At 36.7% G+C, this 21,738-nt stretch overlaps 2 protein-coding genes across 2 annotated transcripts in view; one reads left to right on the plus strand and one right to left on the minus strand.

The window, feature by feature from the left end:
• Nucleotides 1-372: 372 nt before the first annotated feature.
• On the plus strand, nt 373-1,557 carry LOC121994105 (E3 ubiquitin-protein ligase ATL4-like). The gene has a single exon (XM_042548262.1). The coding sequence runs from the start codon at nt 456-458 to the stop codon at nt 1,482-1,484; it is 1,029 nt and encodes a 342-aa protein (XP_042404196.1). The 5' UTR covers nt 373-455; the 3' UTR covers nt 1,485-1,557.
• Nucleotides 1,558-3,251: 1,694 nt separating this feature from the next.
• The window catches only part of LOC121996676, a 47,951-nt gene continuing 29,464 nt past the window's right edge, over nt 3,252-21,738 (minus strand). Inside the window, exons 9-24 of the mRNA XM_042550717.1 lie at nt 20,843-20,898; nt 20,657-20,756; nt 18,837-18,954; nt 18,480-18,692; nt 16,267-16,591; nt 10,754-10,847; nt 8,788-8,896; nt 8,402-8,670; nt 8,142-8,269; nt 7,044-7,278; nt 5,945-6,133; nt 5,565-5,857; nt 5,273-5,474; nt 4,947-5,186; nt 3,913-3,995; nt 3,252-3,736 (exon numbers count right to left, since the gene is read on the minus strand). Coding sequence (XP_042406651.1) covers nt 3,589-3,736; nt 3,913-3,995; nt 4,947-5,186; nt 5,273-5,474; nt 5,565-5,857; nt 5,945-6,133; nt 7,044-7,278; nt 8,142-8,269; nt 8,402-8,670; nt 8,788-8,896; nt 10,754-10,847; nt 16,267-16,591; nt 18,480-18,692; nt 18,837-18,954; nt 20,657-20,756; nt 20,843-20,898 — 2,802 coding nt within the window. The 3' untranslated portion in view covers nt 3,252-3,588. The remainder of the gene's footprint in view (nt 3,737-3,912; nt 3,996-4,946; nt 5,187-5,272; nt 5,475-5,564; nt 5,858-5,944; nt 6,134-7,043; nt 7,279-8,141; nt 8,270-8,401; nt 8,671-8,787; nt 8,897-10,753; nt 10,848-16,266; nt 16,592-18,479; nt 18,693-18,836; nt 18,955-20,656; nt 20,757-20,842; nt 20,899-21,738) is intronic.

The following is a 21,738-nucleotide window of genomic DNA, read 5'->3' on the forward strand; positions in this document are numbered from 1 at the left end:
TCGTTAGTAAGCTCATGAATCAACTTTTAAATAAAAAAATAATAATTTTGATATTATATTTATAAATTTTACACTCTATTTTAAACAAATATATTAAATTCATTTATTAGAATAAAATTATAAATTTTAATAAAAATATTATAATTTTTTTAAAATATATAATTTAATTTTAATGAATATTTAAATTTATAATTTATATTTATTAAATTCATTTAGGGTCAATAAAAATTTCAATAAGTATGTGAGTTATGAATATATTAATATTAAGGGTATTAACATAATTCAATTTTATATTTTATAATTTAATTAAATAGTAAGTAAGATAATACAAATACATTTGTGAATTATATATATCATATGTGAGGAAGGGGGCGTCAGTATGAATTAGATAAAGAAGAAGCCAACGAATACAAGAGAGAGCGCTCTTTTCGCTCTCTCTCTCCACCTCCACTTACATGGCCTCCTCTCCCTCACCCTCCCTATTACCGAGCCTCTTCATCATCGCCGCCATCATCGCCGCAGTCGCCGTCATCTCCTTTTCCATCCAACTCCTATTCCGATTTCTCTCCTCCCGACGCCGCTCCAACTCCTTGGTCGCGGCCCTTCCCCTGGCTGCGGCTGTGGTCGATTCGCACTCTTCCTCCTCCACCGCCACCACCGGCGCGGCCGAATCAGACGACCAGGCGAACGCGGTGGAACTCATCGATACGCTTCCGGTATTCACTCTCGCTTCCGCCCTGGCCTCCCTGCCCAAATCGACGCCCGATTGCGCCGTCTGCCTTTGCCCTTTCCGCCCCGACGACGAGCTCCGCCTCCTCCCGGCCTGCCGCCACGCCTTCCACTCCTCCTGCGTCGTCCCTTGGCTTCAAACCACCCCTTCATGCCCGCTTTGCCGCTCCTCCATTGCCTTCCCGGCTCCTCCCCTAACCCTGCCGACGGCGCCGCCTATCACTCGCGACCGGAGCGCCTCGAGGTCCGGAAGCCTCCGGATAGAGATCGGCAACGTCAGTCACCGAAGGACCCTCTCGGCAGAGTATCCTCCAATGCCTCCTCCACCAGCGCCACTGCCGACGCAGTCGCACCAGAGGACGTACTCGATAGGATCTTCGTTCGAGTACACGGTGGAGGAGGAGTTGGAGGCAGTGGTTTCCCGGATCACGCGGAGTGTGGAGAAGGTGAAGAAACGGCGCGAAGAATCCGGATCCACGGAGGCGGCAGCAGAGCCAGGGGAAGCTGTGGCAGCTGCAGCTGGGGGCGGAGAAGGACGAGCGGGGGCCGAGGGGTGGCTGAAGGACTATGTGGATCGTCTGGCCTCATCAGCCTCTTCGTCCTTTTCCTCCCGCATCTTCTCCGGGCGGTGGAGCTACCGGTGCGACGGTGACGGCGTCGGCGGCCGGAATTCTTTTGACCTGGAAGGCAGCGCGCGGCGCGAGGCGGAGGAGGGCGGTTATTACGGCTTCTACCAGTGGCTAATAGGGGCATAAACGTCATTCCGTAGGCTACCCCTGCTCTCGCCTGCCGCCCCGAATGTTTCTTTCGAATAAACCCTTGATCTTACAGGAATGCCCCACGATGATCTTTCTTTCGAAAAAGACTGCCCGACCCTGGCTGAACCAGACTCGGCATGACAGAGAACACAAGTGACGTCGGAAATGTATTGGGGATGTGTACAATTTTTATATACATTTTATCTGGCTCCTGAAAGCCAGGGAATTCATTCAATTACACGCATTCTTTGTGCGTGTTTGTGTTCAATGATCAAGAAAAAGTAAAAGGACGAGGGAATTTAAAGAAAAAAGATTGAATATAAACACGACTGCAGTGCTTGTGAAGGCATAAATGCTTTCATTAATACCTGCTTGGCTGCTTGCTTACGCACTGCAGCTCATTTTAAGTGCTGCGGGGTCGATGGAAGTGAAGGCAGTGATGGTTGAGCGCTGGAGTTGCTCCCTTCATTTAATTCTTCTACTTCTTCAGAGAACTGTTACAGAAGAACCGGAAAGTAAATGAGATTTTTACGGTCACTGAGTAGTACATGTAAAATACACTTCCTATATTACTGCTATTCTTGTGCTTATCTCAAGTTTGTCTATTGTTGTGCTCATCGGAAATTAGTGCCGTTTTCACCGGTCACTCAGGGTGCGCAAGTGTTTGCCGATGGCAATTGTAGCAAAATAAATGCATGTAGCTGAACGTCATGCGTATGGAAAATTGCCGTTGATATGCATCAACGGAGTTTCGTGCACTTAAACGTGTGGAAAAATGGTGTTTCTAGACAAATAATGACTCGGAGGTCAAGGCTTCTCAATTCCGTGGGGATTCCATGGCACCATAGCCATCTCCAGGCCAGGTCAATGGAGGCATCGGCGTTTCATGACTTTATCCGTGATGAGATAACCATATGACTGTCCATGTTACCGTGTATGACGTGGTCTAGACTGCGTATTCCTTCTCCTTGGGCCGAATAAGATTACGTATCCCACTCGAGAAGACTTAGCTCTTTTGTGTTTAAAGAATACATAGACACTAGGCGACAGTGCGTAAACTATCAACATTAAATGCTAGAAGGCGACTTGATTAACATGGAATTATAGCATATTGCTCTAGGTCTACATGATAAACCATAGGCAACACAACATTGAATCTGAGACAACCAATGCAGTCCTATAAAAATTTCCTACCGAAAGTACTCAACAAGTGACAAAAAAGTCGAACAACCCATGGTTGTATGTTCCATCGGAAAGAAAAATCTAATACGTCATAGCTAATGACGACTGCACCGTAGCCCAGAGGCGTCAAATTACCAGTAGCTTTGAAGGGTGGTGGTCCAATGGAAGGAATGGAGAGAATGTGTGGTCAATGAGTGCAAATCGCAAACCCCTTGGTAACATCCAACGTTGGATTTAATCCCAAGGAGCTAGCAGCCGAAACTAAAGCAGCCAAATTTAGGCAACTGTAAGCCGGAATTTCAGGCGATTTACACAAAGGCCAAGCAAAATGAAGGGGCCTTGCAGGAACCTCGCGTGAGGATACCTTTCGTTCAAAATTTTATCTTTTTCCCCAGCATTCAGTGCAAATATTTGTTTGAGCTGCAACCGTATTCCTCTCTCATGTAGAACATCAGACAAGCGTATGTTACTCAATGATGCATTTGAGCATGCTCACACAGTTTAGCCATATGGAAACTCTATTCAGGGCACTCAAGTTATGCCAAGTCTAACTAAATAATTGAGTTATCAGAATCGAGCAAATTCACTATAAGCAATCAATAAATAGCTTTTATCAAAACGTCAGGAAACTCTACATTAAAAAACTCAATTTTAACTCACGACAACATGCAGACCGGGAAGATCACCATGCTCCCTAAAAATGGAGAGAAGCAACACAAAATCCCAAATACCAATTTGTGCCATCACTCTCTGCTGATGTAAACCACGAAAAAAAAAGAGGATATATGGGAATTTACAAGGCATATACATATGAGATAGTCAGTTAAGAGTTATCAGCTTATCCGCTATGATGGAGATCAATCTGCTGTGTAGATTGCCACACTTCTTTTTTTTTTTTCTTATTTGAGATGCATCTTAATCACATTGTCCAGAATTTCTCTGGATCTGGGCTAAACAACGAGAGGTCTTGGATTTCTAGATTTGCTATGTGCCAATTTACTAGGAAGGCATTCAATGACTTGACCAGGAAGAGGATCATCAGAAGAAGCCACCATTCATTGTCCTCCCTATTGAGCAACGAAATTCATCCAATTCCATGATTAGTTCTTTAGATATTACAGACAAAATTCTTTCTTAAGGAAAGCAGAAACTAATAATATTAAATGCGGAAAGTAAAACAATAGTTTCTGCACAATGTTCCAAGACAGTTAACAAAAATGAAGAGAATTAAAACATAGCACACCTTAACTTTGACGTGTCAAGATCTTTACCAAATTCTGAGAGAGGCAAACCACAATATATAATTCCACAGAGAAATGCCACCATCTGTATAAAAAGGAAAAAGATGAAAATCATATGAAGTATACAACAAAGGACCTTTTTAGTTGCACTGATTCAACTCCGATAATGCAAAATTTGATGGACACATAGTCAAAGGTACAAGTTTTATAATGATATTACAATTAGTCAAATTTGAATTGAAATTTAAATATTAAAATTGCAAAAATTACCTGTTTACTTGGGAAGAGAAAAAAGATCAAGATTGAAAGATAGGATGATCAATTAAAAATGTGATTTACTGGAGAAGAGAATCAAATTGGATCATATTCTTTCCAAATTCGTCTTATCAGATATTGGAATAAAAAAGGCAAAAATCTATTCAATATTTTTCCATTTTACCCATGCCCTCCTTTGTGTTCCCCTCCAAACCAACTCACTTTTCTCTATTCATTTCTACCAACGCTCTTCTTCCCACTCTTCCTCTTCAATGTGATTGGGATGAGGAGAAAAGAAAACTAGAAACTAGAAACGTTGTATGAAACAAGAAGAAAAAGATACAGAAGGAGCTAGCTGGAGGAGAAGAAAGAGAAAAGATTGTGTGAGAATAGGAAGCGAAATGCATCAGAGAAAAGAATACAAGGGGAAATATAAATAAAAAAAAAGGAATTTATATCTTCCTATCTCCAGGTAAACAAGAGGAAACTTTGTTGATTACTCCCCTTCATTTATTTATCTTCCCCTCATTATCTATCTCGTGTCAAATCTTCCTTGGTAGACAAATCCAGTGTCTAGAATATGATAAATTTCATAGAAAAAAGATGGAAATACATGTTCACTTTTGAATATTTACGTTCAACAGAAAAGTGAAGCCAACTAAAATGTAACCTGATTTGGCACATTGCATAAACCTAGTTCACAAACATTAGAATATATACAATGTTTATAAGTTACCCATGGGCTCTTGATAAAATCAGCTTGGTCATATGCAGAACTTACAATATTAACTATTGACGTGGCATTCCACAGAGCATAAACCCGTGCAAGAGATGATCTTTTTGGTCCTCGACTAAATAAAGCATTGAGACCAGCAGCAAAAGGGGAAAGCATAGACAAGGGAAGTATGAGCAAGACAGCAAGAAAAGCCCCAAGAGACATCCAATAGAATTGAACAAGTGTAAGAACAGTAACAGTGAAATCTCCTAAGAGCATGATACAGATTAGCAGCTGCAACGTTTCCTGAAACAGAAAACAAGTTTCATTTTTACAGAAGCATCACAAAATTGGAATATAAATGCTCAAGTTGAGAAAACAAATGTGATTACCTGGAATCCCACTGGCCTTGTGTTCTTTAGTAAAAGAGAAAGTGGGAACAGATAGTCCCTTCTATAATCCAATGATTTTAACGTTACTTCATTAATTATCCCACCATTTACTCCTCCAGTCAACCCCTTTGACATTGTGTGGCTAGGATTCAGTTGTCCTTGCTGCAATTGCTTAGAGTTACTTGAAACATGCATATTTTTCCTGGGAAATGTACATAGAAACAGTTCATGTGTAAGAAAGCAACCCGACTTTTGTAACTTGTTGAAGAAGATAGTTTAAACTTCCTCATACTTGTTTTTACTGCCTCTTGGACTGCTTGTATTTATCATATCTGACTGGCACACACTATTGAAGAAAACTTCACGCAGAGCAACCAAAATTCCAAGTTGGTAATAGCCAGAAGCAGTAGCCTGAAACCAACCCAGTTCAACTCTCAGACCATGATGCCCAAGTTGCGCATTTGTGTGACTGTTCAACCAAGCAACAACAGGACGCAGTTCAGAACGAATGCATTCTCGTCTTACTGTCCGCAATTGAGCATTCAAACCAGCTACAAGTCTATTCCAAGCTGCTGTTGATGCATACTAGGAACAAGAAAAACAATAGATTTACAGTCACAAAAAGAATAATGCTTGATTGATGCAAATTGGAAAGTGAATACAGGTACATACCTGACCAACTAGATTGGTCAATAGTGTATCATTATGGAGATAGTAAGGAGACATATAGCTACCATCACCACCAAAGATTATGCACATAGGGAACCGTTTCTGGATAGTTGAAGCCACATCAAGTCTTTTTTCATCACCACCAAGAAAGAAATCAATGTAGGCAACCATCAAATCAGGTGATGAACCAACCTACATTTTTACGGTGCTAGAAAGGTGATGTTCCAAATAACCCCATTATTAACATTAGCTTACTATGTAAATACATCATGATTAATTTCAGAGTAGGAAGACAATTTGCTGTTTTAAGGTCTCTTCTTTTGCTTGCAGAGAAACATAAAAGGAAGAAGATTATGCTGTCAGAGTAAGAAAGCTCAAGAAATATATGTACTTGTCTTTGCTTAAGAATTTAATTCCTCTTTTCCTTTCTTGATTGCCAATCATTTCATCCTTTATCTGGTTTCTACAAAAAATATTAGATTGAATACAGCTGAAGCATGGTAAAATAAGTCCAAACCCGACCAAAAGTCAGGCAAATATACAACTTTAATTGAGCTCGACTTCAGTTTTACTTTTATCTTAGTGGCCAATAGAAAAGGTCAGCTCATCTTGAACAAGTAGCTGTATTCCAGTCAACTAGTATTGCACAATTAATGAATTTATAGTCTAATTTGAAGTAAATCAAACATATTACTATTAGTCATTTGATCATCAATGTGCTTGAGTACTCAAAATAGTCAACTGCCCTACATTTCAAAAATTTGTCACAGCACAACATATTTGCTTCCAATAATCTTAAAATTCAAAGATATACTTTAAATGATAAAAAATAAATGGGATTACGGAACAAGTTTTCCATCCCATTTTCAGAATTAAACAAAGTATTAAATAGGATTGATTAGCAAAGTTGCCAATTTTCACATTGTCAAATGCATTTTCAGTCTCATACTATCTAGGTACTTGTTTGATTCTACTATTGGGAAAACCACGAAGTCAGTATCTTATCTGATATGGCTTTGTTTTTAATCCCCAAAATCAAACCCATAATGCCAAATTGTTTTACATATCAATTCAAGAAATTCATGTCTAAAATAGGGCAAACCTTCATCCCTTTGTAAAGAGCTCGTGATCTGCATGAACGAAGGCATGAGTGGTCATATTCTGATTTTACATATTCCTGAAGGCGATGAATTTTCTTTCTTCGCCGCCATTGCTTCCAAGACCAAGCACAAGGATATGCAAGAACGAAAAGTATGCTATGTACAGATCCTTCCCACCATTCATATGCAGCAACGGAATTGATCTCATCAATGAACCTATTAAAAGCATCTTCATACCTGTGGATATTTGCCAAAAGAAATATTTAGGAGAAGAGTGCCTGACTAGCATCCAACAAACATATTATACTCAGACAAACAAGTGGATAAATTGAGATTTGCCAAATCATCCAGACCTTCTAGAATAAATACAATAAGATATGCAATGTTTATCATAACCCCCAAAAAAAATTACAATTAATACAAATGTGTTGAAATTGTCTTTTAACATGAATTATACATGACAATAACTATTTTATATAAATCAACCCAATAAAACCAAATCATAATCTAGTTTTCAATTCTATTTATTTTTTTAAGTCAACTTTTGTTGTTTCTAACTTAATCTAACTTTCAAGAGTCTTATAAGGTTGAGTTAATAGGTCTACTAAAGTGCTTCTCTCATTATTTACATTATTCAATCAATAGTACAATTTATATTTAAATAATTTTTCCTCTTTCACGTGATCACTGGCTTCATTGAGGTAGGCAACCCCATATGATCACTATCAAACAAATAGAATTATCTTGCACCAACAAGATCTGATAAATCTGAGGCATATGGCCTTGCTCTTGTCGCAGCATCATGTCTACCATGTATCTGAAGATGCAACTTAAAGTCTTAAACTACAGTAAGAACACATGAATAAATAAATATTGAATCCTATGTTATTGGTCGATAACTTGATGTTACTCTAGGAAAATTTTTGTGTAACCAACAAGTGTAGGATCAGTGCCTGTACCAGAAAAAAAAAACTTACAGATGATCTGATAAGAATATTGCATGCTTGGTGCATGTAGTTGGTAAAGACATAAAACAAGAAGCATAGACAAACCCACAATTAGCTTGTTCGTCTTTGCTAAATAGAAGAAAATTTTCTTACACAATTCCAATAATTGCATTAGGTGGAGAATAAGAAAGATGCCATGGTTCCCTAAACGTATTTGAACCCATGAAGTACATTCTGTGCACATGGCTTTGAGTTTCCTCAACTCTACTAGTACCTGGAACCTGAATTTCAGATCAGTATAACAGAAATATCATGTTACCATTTAGGTGAAAAATTGAAACAAATAAAAGATAGAGAGAGAGATGAAGCCATTAACATCCATCAAAATTAATTTTTCAGATGCATAGGGATACCTCTGCAAGAGAGAGCAAATAGGGGAAAGAATCAGAACAATCATGTTGGATGGAGCTTGTAGGGCAATAAGAATGATCCCGCCCAATCATCTTAACTCTTAATATATTCAATAAAAGTGCTAATAGAACCAAAAAAGTAGAGAGAAGAATAACAAAAGGCCATGGACCACCAAAAGCATACATCAAATCTTCAAGAGGGGTGTAACAGTTTGGCATCTTGAACTTGTCTGATAGACATTTATATGGGCAGGATGATTGTGTAACACCTCCTGAAACAGTTTATTAACATTCAATGGTAAAAGTGCCAATCCATAACACTTTTGCTATTAGAAATCAAATCTTCTCCGCCAGAGTGCTATATATAAAAATTCATATAAAGGGAGTACCTCTGACATATATAAAACTTGCCCGTCTCGGAAGTACATCTAAAGAGCAAGGAATACAAAGTGATGAGTTAGATCCATCCATATCCTTGTATGAGCCAACAGGGCATTCCTGAAAATACATCCACATAACAGAAGAAAACATGTGAACTGGTATACATGGAAAATAATCAAATTGAGACAAAAGTAGTGATTGCTTGAGTGAATCAAATAACAACACTATCTTTGAAGGAATTGAAGGGCTATGCTTTTAATGCAATTGGATACACTCCTGACAACTAAATGCTATGAAACGGGTGGGTTCAGAAGCAGCAGCAACACAATGCTTTTCTCTTCCTTTTTTGTAATCACAACTTACATATCCCATTAATTGAAGCACAATTACCTATCCTACCTTTCCCTAAAGCCATATACAACTTTTTTCAAGCTCAACCATCCAACATTGAATTCGAACATAGGAAGGATCAAGTGTAATCCTTAATCTTTCTAAATCATCTATTTGATTACTTTTCTTTTTTCCTGTACTTCTCATAGCTAAATCTACACAAATAAGATATTCATTTCATCCTCTCAGCTTTCATCTTTCCTCAAATTTTTACACTTTCTCCCCATCTGAAAGAACAAGGTGCTGCAATGCAAAAAACATAAATATTAAAGCAACCACACAGGGGAATGACAGTTCAAAAGGCCTCTATACTAGATAGATTTCACAAGTAGTCTGATACTTAGGCCTATCTAAAATACACTAGAAGGCTTCTAGTGTGCATGTTAAAAGTGCAATATCTGTATCAATTCGTAGCACAATGGCAATGTAAGAAGACATTTGTCTTAGATAGATTCCCACAAATGTTTTGTCGATGAGGATACTACTAGATAAATTAAAAGGCTTCTAAGTGCATTATTTGTACCATAACCATCATTCCAATAGGACAATCTAATTGCTCAACATTTTGACCATGACAATTAGTTGAAGCAGCAGCAACACAAATACACAATGCTTTTCTCTTCCATTTTTGTAATCCCAACTTACATATCTCATTAATTGAAGCACAATTACCTATCCTACCTTTCCCTAAAGCCATATACAACTTTTTTCAAGCTCAACCATCCAACATTGGATTCGAACATAGGAAGGATCGAGTGTAATCCTTAATCTTTCTAAATCATCTATTTGATTAGTTTTCTTTTTCCCTGTACTTCTCATAGCTAAATCTACACAAATAAGATATTCATTTCATCCTACTCAGCTTTCATCTTTCCTCAAATTTTTACACTTTCTCCCCATCTGAAAGAACAAGGTGCTGAAATGCAGAAACTTAAATATTAAAGCAACCACACAGGACAATGACAGTTCAAAAGGCTTCTATACTAGATAGATTTCACAAGTAGTCTGATAATTAGGCCTATCCAAAATACACTAGAAGGCTTCTAGTGTCCATGTTAAAAGTGCAATATCTGTATCAATTCGTAGCACAATGGCAATGTAAGAATACCTTTATCCTAGATAGATTCCCACAAATGTTTTGCTCAACATTTTGACCATGACAATTAGTTGCAGCTTAAGCACTCTTCTTTTATAAGCTAGAGAACAAGACGAGCTAAGCATTTTGTATATCCCAGCTTTTACTATCACTTTGAACTTCATTATTTTTCCCTTTTTCATTGCAAAAATAGAACATAAGCCTGTGAATAACACAGCCTCCTTTTCATCTTTTTTCCAAAGAGCTCTGCCATTGCAGAGCTCCTCCAACAAATAAAGTCTGAAATTGCTTGAGGGATGCAAATTAAAATATCAATGTGATAAGTAGCAAAGTAAACAAAAAGCAAATTGACAGTCTAAAGAAAAAGTGAAGAAAAAATAAATAAATCAGCATAAAACCAGATAAGCTGAGAATTGATAGACATTCTAAACTCAAATAATTGAAATTGCAAAGAGAAGGTAACGAAATATCTCGTTGAATGCACATACAGTACAGAATGTGCCATAGAGTCCCTTGGGACATTTCTTCCCTGTGATTGTTCCCACTTCGCCATCAAATCCACCATTGCTTCCAGTCCCACCACTTCAAGAATACAAAATTCCACAAGAAATATAAGTTAATTTGAGGAGAAGCTACAAATAATATATATATGTACAACAAAGCAATTTTCTAGGAACTATACAACGCATGTCAGGCATACCAGTAACAACTAACAAGTTGCAACATACCAGTTTTCTAGTCTAGGGATCATAGTTAATCATTGGTGATCATTGATGACCACCAAAAGAAAACATCATTTGCAGGTGATAGGGTGCATCAGAACAGAACATTGACAAGACAACTGGCCGGACAAGATGATAAACTACACAGACAGTTAAGCTGATAAGGGAGATTCTAAACATTTTCACTCATGAATTACTGAGGAAAAAGGATGTCTAACAGATAACAACTGCATTTTAGTTGTCATGACATTGTGAAGAAAATCTAAAACATATTCTATGTTCTAATTACAATTGTTACTATGTTAACAGAAATAACTAGATGTGCCAAAAAGATGCAATAAGGTAATGGTTGGATTGAAATTCTAAATTCTATAATGATTTAATAGACTATTTGACAAAAATGGTGATAAGTTTCAACCTCCAAGGGCTTTTACAGAAGCATAGTAACACAGCACCAGGCTCCGAAAGAGGTGAACACCAAACACCAACTTTATCAAAAGAAAATATTACTAACTCAAATATAAATTATAATGGGAAGTTGTTTGTTTCCAGGCACCAACCAAAATTAGAAAATAAAATTAAACAAATAAATACACACTTACCTGAAAAGACTTGGACAACTTACGAATAAATTGACAAGAAGGAAATATAAACCCCTACCAAACTAGAAAAATTATCCAAATTCCTAAAAACTTTCTTCTAATTAGGATTGATTACTGTATAAAAAGGTTATCAAGCCTTTGACACCTAAAACAGAAAATTTTGCAAAATGGATTACAATTTAAAGTTTAAAAGATATTTTAATTCCTAATTTACATCATTTTCCTGAACTGAGTAGATTGACTTTAGGTAAGTTGTAGGTATTTCCAATTAGGTTTCAATGTGTAAAGACAAATAACAATATTGTCTCAGTCTTGTCATTCACATAATAAAGTATTTTTCAATTTCTTCTTTGGATGGTCACTTCCATTGGGTAAGAAATAAGTTCATGTTTATTTTTCCTTCAAACCTTTGACTTTGTTTTCCTTCTTTTTGGTCGCACATTCCAACAAATAAGAAAAACATTTCTGTTTACCATAGGGTGATAACAATGTTCACGCCTTCACAATACAAACAATATGTGAAAGTAATAAATTCGAGGATGAAGCTGCAAAAAAAAAGTTGTGACAAAGATAGCATATAAAGGTGGGTGCTTAAATTTCTCCATATAAATTTCAATATCCTCCAATTTTAAAATTAAATTAATGCTTAAATAAATTAATAAATTAAACAAATCAGCATTGTAATTAATTTGCCTCAGAAAAATGACAAACAATCTTAGATATAATGGATATGCATACTTAAAAGTAGAAACTATGAGAAAATTTAAATGCATGAATGCAGCATGTAAATTTACCATATGGGCAGGTACTTCAAAATAATCATTGCTCTATACAATTTCATTCCTACTATTGATAGATCAAAGAAAATATGTAAATGAAACTCTTTATTGATTTGCAAACTTTTTAAATTGATGTTTTGTATTTCTAGTTCACTAGCTCAATATATTTTTTTTATTCATTTTTTCTTTTGGTTTCTTTGTACAACATGAATAAGACATAATTTGTGAACCTAACATTAGATCAACATCAAGTTGACTGTTTTATGAAGGGATTATGTCAATAGAAGGTTCTATTAAAATTATATTATTAAAGGGTGTCTAACATACTATTAGAGATTCTTCGAAAATGTTTTTAGATGATTCTCCTTAAGTTGTATCATTAAGAGATTCATCCACTTGTTGTTATAAAGCACCTCTAAAATGTTATCTGTACACTTTCCTAGGTTCGAGTTATAAAAGACTTTTTAAGTCCAATTCTTTTATTTTGACTTAAAGTTCATTAACTATAATTCAATTAGAATCTTGAGATGTTGTCTTTAAATTTGGCTCACTTAAGGATGATGATTTTGGTTGTGCAAATTTATTAGGCAATTGTACCTTATAGATTTTGTTGTTATCATATAATGGTGGTTCTAAACAAAAGGCAATCCGGTGAACGAAGATCCCGCCAATGCTGGATCGCGGGAAGGGTTGGACCACATTGGGTCTATTATATATAGTCTTACCTTGCATTGCAAGACGTTTCAATGACCCAAACTCGTGACTTCCAGGTCATATGATAGCAACTTTATCGTTACGTCAAGTCTCCCCTACATGATGGTCCTGAATTCTTTACAAAAATTCCTTTATGGTTTCTATGAGTTTGTTGTTGACAAAACATGCTTGTCTATTGAGGTGAAGCTATGTTGGTCAAAATAATTTACAATATCATCTAACGAATCTATAAATCTATTAAAGTCTCACTGTTCATCAAAACTAAGATTGTCATGTTGAGGTCTATTCAATCATGATTTTAAGGATAATAATTTGATTCTTTAAAGATGACATGCACATAGTTAAATTCTTCTTCTAAAGGTGCTACCCATGAATGGGATCCCACTTAAATGGTGGGACCCTCAACATTTCTCCTCACTCTATTTTTCTGCAATATTTTATTTATTTATTTTCCTTGGCTGTTGTTTCTCCTTTTTGTTTTAGCTAAATTGGATCCTTATCTGGGATTTGGTTCTTCATTGCATGGTGTCGAACTAGGAACAAAGATAAGAGGGAAGCATCTAGAAGATGATGCTCGGCCTATCTTTTGTGGTACCAACATAATGTGTCTGATAAAGGGCGAAATTAGTGACCAGAGAGAATGCAATGTAACACATCATCGAAGTAGAGTTGGATTGAGTTCAACGGAAGAGTTGGAGATCCAACAATGGGAAAAGTGGTTCTCCATACAATAGACAAATGGGTTATAGCCCTAGAGCTAAGAGCATTGAGATAGGGAGCTTGTTGGCGGAAAAAGCATTGATGAAGAAATGTTCCAAAACTAGGCACCAATATCGAGGAGCTCAGCCAACAACAAGGGGAGGCGATTGATGTAAGCTGATACAAGAGGAAGAAAAAATGTGGCATCGGATAGAGATACTAGACACTAGGTGATTGATGTAATGGACCTGGAAAGCGGCCCACATAGATTCCCTTCTAATGAAGCGTGTGTTGCTAATACGTGATCTTATATTATCAGCTGTTGAATCACCGGAGGTTGGACAGAGGCTAGCAGATTGGTTTGCTAGGAAGGACGGTATGGTTCGAGCATATGACTTCTTTAGGCATCCTAGTGCTAAGAAGCCATAGGTCTGGATAGTGTGGAAGACCTATGTATAGCCAAGTTATGCAGTTACCCTCTAGACTGGCACAGAGGTGTCTTCCCATTAGAGACAAAAAGGAGTACATGGAGGATCGACAATGCACATTCTGTAGATAGATGTCAGAGACAGGAGCATCTATTCTTTGGATGCCCCCTATAGCACAGTTATGGAGGCGGATTAGAGACTAGCTTCACATGTGATAAGAGATGCCCACATATCAACGGATGATGGGAGTTTTTGGGAGGTATTACCTGAGAGTAAGATGTTGACAAAGGCCTATCATCTTGCCTTGTCTTCTATGATGCATTATATGTGGAGGGCTAGAAATAGTAGTTTCTTTGGTGGGAGACAATTAGACAGTGAGAATTTTAAGGAGTGCAAATTCATGTATATCGATCTTTGGGAGTATACTAAGATCTGACACTATGTCGGACATAAGTAGCTACTAAAAGGTCAATTCTTGTACTCTTGATTTGTGCTATACTATTTTACTTATAAAAAGAAAACTAGAGTCAACGGTCGTGGTGTTGGACGTTGAAGAGGAAAGCAAAGGAACTACTATACAACAACATGGTGAGGTGATGAGACATGGCAAAAAGGAGGGTGAGGGCGAGGGTTGAGGGCCATGTTGTGGGAGAAAGAGCCTCCAGTTATAGATAGAAATTGGAAGTTGAAAATGGTGAAAGATGGAGATTGTGGTGGAAAGGGTTTAGTAATGTGGTCGACTATGAATGGTGAAGAGGTGGGATGTGATGTTAGACACATTGTTAGATTGCATAGGTATGTGAACATGAGGATGGAAATGTGAATCCAATTGAAAAAGAAAGTATAGAACAAAACCACTAAACATTGGCTCTAATAATAATTGACACAACACCATACTACAAAAAGAGACAAACATGAGAGACCAAGCTTCTAGAATAATAAACTTATCCACAAAATATTGTTGATTTAAAAATACCTACTTACCTTGGATTTAAACTTGGGAAATAAAATGACTACAACTTGAAAATATAAAATCGTATCAAACTACATGATTATTGAAATACCTAAGCACTCGTAATTTGGAGAAGCTACCAAATCTGACGACTAAAATAGGACAATTTCCAAAATCAATTTCAATTTATTATTTTTTTTTTAAAAAAAACAATGCCTAATTTGCATCACATAGTGTACACAAGTAAAGAAAGTTCTAACACTAGCTGATTGTAGCTACATCGGAAGACATGATCAATACATGCAGTGTGAACTCTGGGATTGCCTGATCCTTTAACTATTGCACAATCACAATGCATCAAATTTGTCTTGTTTCCTACTTGGACATGTACAATACACATCATCATATCATACCAAACATTGGTTGGTACTGGAATGCTCAGTCATTTCCTTAGAACCAATAACAATGTTTTTTTTATCAAGGATATAATTACTGTGTCTCTATCTTCCTACTCATCATCCCACTCTTTCCATCAAAAAGTACTACTTAGTTTAATGAGTTTTCAATCATTAGGTGTGTGTTTTGACAAATAGTCAAGGAGAATCATGCTTCTTTTCTTTGCTGTTAAAATAAAAAGGAGAAGCGTCCTTAGAGTTCAATCACTTAATTATCTGAGGTCGTAGTCAAGTTTATGAAAATTGATTTTGAACTAATATTACCTCTATAGTTGACCTGTGAATTTATAATACAAGGTGTTCTGAATTTTGTTACTCCACAAAAACATTTTATGCATTTGTTAAACACTCCATGCAAAGATCAAGGTGATCCGAACCACTGGTCAAAGTCCCTAGGATACTCATAAACTTCATTGTCTCCCCAGTCTCTTAGAAGATAGAAAATTTAAGCAATGAATAGATAAAATAATCTTCTTGCAACAAAGAAGGCTACAATAGAAATCTATTACATCAACATAAATAGATCGAGAAACAGGTAATTTAATATCATATTAAAACAGTAATTCGTAGGCTAAGAATTTGAGCTGCAGTATGAGGAACATCATATAAGATTATAACTTCATCAGAAGCATTATACGAACTAGTCATACCTTGACATAATGGAGCCATTCACCGAAGCAACTTGAACATATTCTTCTCCAGTAGCAATATTTGACCAATCAAAATGAATTCTTCCACCACCCCCACCCCCACCACCAGCAGGTCCACCATTCCCACCAGCTACTGATAATGATGAATTTTCCTCCAGAATAAAAGCTTGCAGAAAGAGAAGTATTGTACCACCAGAACCACCACCAACGCCACCCATCATTGTTGCATTATAGTTCATTGATGATTCTCGATGGCTTTGACCATTCACTTGTAAAGAACCATGTATCTCTAATCTAAAAAGAGGCCAGTTGATGGAGCCCATAACTAAAATAAATAAAATGTATTAAAGACAAAAGCATTAAGAATAAAAATCTGATTAGTATGTATATGGATAATGAACACCAAGAGATCATTTCTTTATGTCTCAAAATCTGGGAACACTGAGGAACGATTAGTTCCAATTAGGTACTAAAACTAAGAACTACAATGCAGAAAATCCAGCAACATCCCATTTGTGTGAATGTAGAGGTGCTTGTTTAGCCATTTATTTTTTCATTAGGGAAAAATATATTACATGACAGGATAAGAAAATATGTATAATGGCTTTGGATTTGCATTTTAACAAAGGTATGAAATCTTGACCTAAACTAGGGATTCAGTCTGCAACTGGCTCAAGATGTGCCGCCTATACTGGGTGTCGGAGTTGGAGAGTGTATGAAACACCAAAAGAGGAGAAGAGGTGGAGAGAAAGAAGAAGATTAGGTGCATTGTTGGTGATGAAGTGTGTGACGAACACAAAAGGAGAAGGGGGAAGGAGACAAGGAAGAACATTCGGTGCATCACCGAGTGTCCAAGGGTGTGTTGAGGGCCTAGAGATGAAGTTGCTAGTGAGGTTTGATGGAGGTCGCACCACCCACAAATGACTCACATAGACCTTGCAATGCTCTCAAAAGTCTCATGACTTCCCCTTTGATGCATAGTCATCATAAAAGGGTCAACTTTGTTATTCACTATTTTCAAAGGTTGCGTCTCTGGCATAAGACTTGCACCGACCTTGCAATGCTCAAGGAAGATTCACATGACGTTGTGGTGCTTGCAGCCAATTTGTGTGCCTCGGGGATCCCCTCGGGTGTGCTATCATCATGGAAGGTCACTACCTAAATATTTCGCCCATGTTGACCAACACACAATGATATTTGATACCATGATTTTAACTTGCAAACAATTTACTAGTTCATAATTATCCGAATTTGGTCTTGCAATCCCTAATAGAACATCACAGTAAGTCAATTGGAGAAAAGAGAAAACAGAAAAATGAAGTCCTTCATTTGCAAAGAAAGCAAAACATGAAAATTTAAGATCTATCCTACTATTATGCATGAAAAAAAATATATAACATGCAACAAATCGCTGTCTAATGATTCTCGTGTCTTCCTTGTGACCTATAATTCATGAAATGATCCTCGCTTATTGTGCAAGTGATTGCAATAACCAAGGATGCACTAAATAAGATAATTCAGAACCTACATTGCCAGAAATGAAATTATGGGATATCTAGACAATTGCTGTTATGTAACAGGGTATTGCGAAGGGTTGAGGTCTTGGTGTTAACCCGTCTAAGATGAAGACGAGATCAAAATCAGAGCCAACGCATCTATTTCATGCCAGCAGATGATTAAGTTCAGGCAATCTCAGCCAGGGGGCGTACATGAAGTCTGCATGTGTTCCCAATAGCATGGAAGGGTGGTCAACTGATTTGCGAAATCCTAAAAGGCAGCCATTGTGGAAGCCTTAGAAGATAGGAACAACAGGTATTTTTTTACTTAACATTCCTTTCCCTTATCTTCTTAATATTCCTCCATCCACCAAGTCACCGTCAAAATGGCACCACATCATACCAATACATGGTGCATCTAGAACCAAATTGATCTCAATTCAACAAGTAGCCAAAATTGACACTAGAATGACACCAAAAACCTTAATTGTGACACTACCACAACATGATCCTAGTGTCCCCATCGAGCCCCTTTGCTGACTAGTGACCATAGGAAGAGAACTAAATAGTTTATAGCTAGTAGCTTTAATAGTTCTTGCATGAATGTTTTAAAAACATATCAACAAGAGTCATTTGGCAAGGCAAACTTTGACAATAACATTGCACCAACACCAACAGAACACAAAGCCAAAAAATAATGTAATAAATAGAAGATACCTATCATTCCTCCTCCAGCCACATTTACTAGAGACTCACTCGATCCACTGCTTCCGCTTCCTAACTCACAAGGAAGATCTGCATCACCATATTTCCGCCCACCATCAATTAGCAAGCCATTATAAAATCCAGATCCACCCTTCCCTCCATGTCCAGCGCCACCTCCAGCTCCATATTTTAAGAACTTTCCCTTTCCAATTCCCTCTTTGCAACCTGGAGAAGGATTTAATGACAGAATGATATTAGAAAAAGAACAAACAGAAGAATTTAATTAGAGTGCACTGGGAAGAAAAACAGCTAGGTAAAGTATTATAAATGTTTTTGGTAACACCTCCAAATATAAAAAGGTTACATCACCTAACTCTGAAGCGCTAATAATGCCTTCTGTATCAATTGTGACAGTCCTTGCTCGGTGAATATGAATGATACTACCACGAATAATGCCACTGACAGTAAGATCATCAACACGGCAGATCTAGAAAACAAAATAAACTGTAAATCACTAAATGAAAGGTATCCAAGCAATAGCAATACTTTCAATAAACTGCAATTTTACATATCGAGCAAAGTCTGGGGCAGATTATTGACCAACTACAATCATTAATAATAATTTAACATTCAAAGGTCCCGAAAGTTGCTTGATAATCATTTGCCTTCCGCAAGACCACTCACTACATATGCGATAAAACATATGCACTTTGTGGGAACCATGGAGAGACTGCTGCAGGTATTCCAGCAGCACTATAGAGGCGACGGCGCATCATGAAAGTGTGATACCTTGTTGTTTCATGTATGATTTATCTTTGTGGGAATGTCACAATAGATATCATTTTGAGAGCGATGTACCTGATGTTGATAGGAAGTTCCACAAACTACATACATATGTCTACGGATTTGTGGATCTCCATTGATTGTATGTCTGATTGTTTGTCATTTTGACATCAATATATATTTACCTTTCCCCAAAAGATAAAACATATGCACTTATCCTAAAGTGTGAATAACAATACATGCAACTATGCCTATATTATTAGTACAAAAAAGAATCTTGTACAAGATTTTAGATATCTCTAGACCACTGGAAATGCCTTGCCAATTACACCACATCTACAGTATCACTTTGTATCTTGGCATTAATTAACAAATGTATCCATCATTCCAAGGCATATGGAATGCATGTTATATTCTTCTATTTTTTTTAGTTTTATTTTGCTATCATAATGATCCAGTTCTTCAATTTTTGTCACTTTTACTAAACATATTCAATCCTCAGTTACTCTCAAGTCTGGGATTTCTAGGTCATGCTATTCTGACTTTAGCCGACCCCACCTAGTAGGATAAAACTTTTGTTACTGTTGGTAATTTGGCCTATCACTACAATTTAACTCATTAGATTTTTATTGTGCATTTAATGTCTTCATCTTTTTGTTTTGTACTTTCAATTTAGATGAGGCATAAATTTGAAAATTCCATGAATGCCCGAGATCCAAACAATTAGACACCTAAAATTGTAGGAACTTGTGCCAAATTATCCTACAGACAACCTATGCAGTTGGGGATCTCTGAGATGGAGAGGTGGAGGAGTTATATTGGCGCACTAACGATAATTTTAGACTGATGCACAGGGAACACCTATGTCGAGCATGTAAGAACAATGGCCAAACACCAGATGATATCTACTTGGGGCTTTATATGGTAATTATTGAATTTTATATTCTTGGTTACAATGTGAAATACAAAAATTATGTCGTTATTACGTGTTTAATGTTTATTTATCAATAATGACTTGTTAATTTGCTTAATTTAATTTTCTTCTCTTTCATATTTTAATATTATTTAAATATTGATTGGCCTAGGCACCCGCCTCCTGCCTAGGTAGTAGGCTGACCGCATACTGCCTACCACCTGGAACTGCCTCTAATATCTTGATTTTTAATACCAATAACATAACAATTCTCACTGCCACAAAAGAGATAGACAACCTTGTGTTTTCACCATAATCATGTAGAAAGTGTGTAACAGAATGCACAAAACATCTCTAGGCTTTTACCAACTTGGATAAAAAAAAGAATAATACTCTCAACTAACTCTAGTTTCTCCAGAAGGATTGTAATTTGCATTCTACAGCAAAAGACACAAGTAGTCAATCAATCACATGCCAAGTTTCAATATCTTACTTGCAAAGTCAAAGATAGAGAATCATTCACATGGCAATCATCAGGAGGCATGAGTAGTTCTTTTGGGCATGTTTGACTCTCACATAGTGACTGAGTAACCCTGGCAAAACAAAAACAAATTAGAAAATTGATTGCTAACTTTTCCAAGTCTGTAATGTATAGATGATAATCAACATTTAAGCTTACAAACTGCTTTCCACATTTTCATCTAATGGTGCCTGTAATAATGAACCTGACCCAACCTGCTCAGAAAAGAAATAGATGATGAATATGGAATGCTGGATTAGAAATGCTAAGCAGTTAGTAGCATCTACAGGATTAAAGGAAATGTCAAACATGATGAAGACAGAAGGCCAAAACATGTCCCAGATTTACCATGTCCACTCCTAGAACATTTCAGGCAACTTAGATGGCCAAACAAAGCAAATGAAATGAGCTCTGAATGAATTCCAAATATCAAACAAATTCTTCTGTAGTTCTGTGAAGCATCAACATACAGGATATGGGACTGGTAGAATATGGATGCATCAAGGTGGTATATTTCAATAATTCCAAAGATTTGTATAGTCCCAACTATTTAGTGTCAGTCTCATAAGGTTGCATATGACTCTTCAAGAACAATAACATTCTTCAATTTTTCATGGATGCATCTAACCCTTCTCATCTCTTTCCACAAATAGCTAAAAGTTTTTTTATTAAAAAAGAATGAAAATCCACAAACTAGCAGATGTACATCTTCAATTTACTATTTAATGCCCAATTTTCCTATGATTTTCTCTAAACTTGTGGAAGATAAACCATGATCCATTCCAAAAAAACTAAAGATCATCAAAGTAAAAAAATTCAAAACACCACCATTGTCATCGTCGACACCAAGACACATTAAGCTCTATTCAAGGCTATATCAAAAATAATATTACACCAACACAAGATTGTATCCCTTATAATATTCAAATTAATTAAACCATTTTTATTGAATTGACTAATATTTTCTCTTGCATCTATCTACCCCTTGCCCTTTTCACTCCAATAAATTCAACACTCCTAACTATGGAACCTATCTATTTGTCATCTAAAAACAT

The sequence above is a fragment of the Zingiber officinale genome, chromosome 6A (assembly GCF_018446385.1).
Source record: "Zingiber officinale cultivar Zhangliang chromosome 6A, Zo_v1.1, whole genome shotgun sequence".
Classification (NCBI taxonomy): domain Eukaryota; kingdom Viridiplantae; phylum Streptophyta; class Magnoliopsida; order Zingiberales; family Zingiberaceae; genus Zingiber; species Zingiber officinale.

Bases quoted from the DNA above. Each gene is read 5' to 3' on its own strand.
- LOC121994105 (XM_042548262.1), top strand. From the start codon at position 456: ATGGCCTCCTCTCCCTCACCCTCCCTATTACCGAGCCTCTTCATCATC.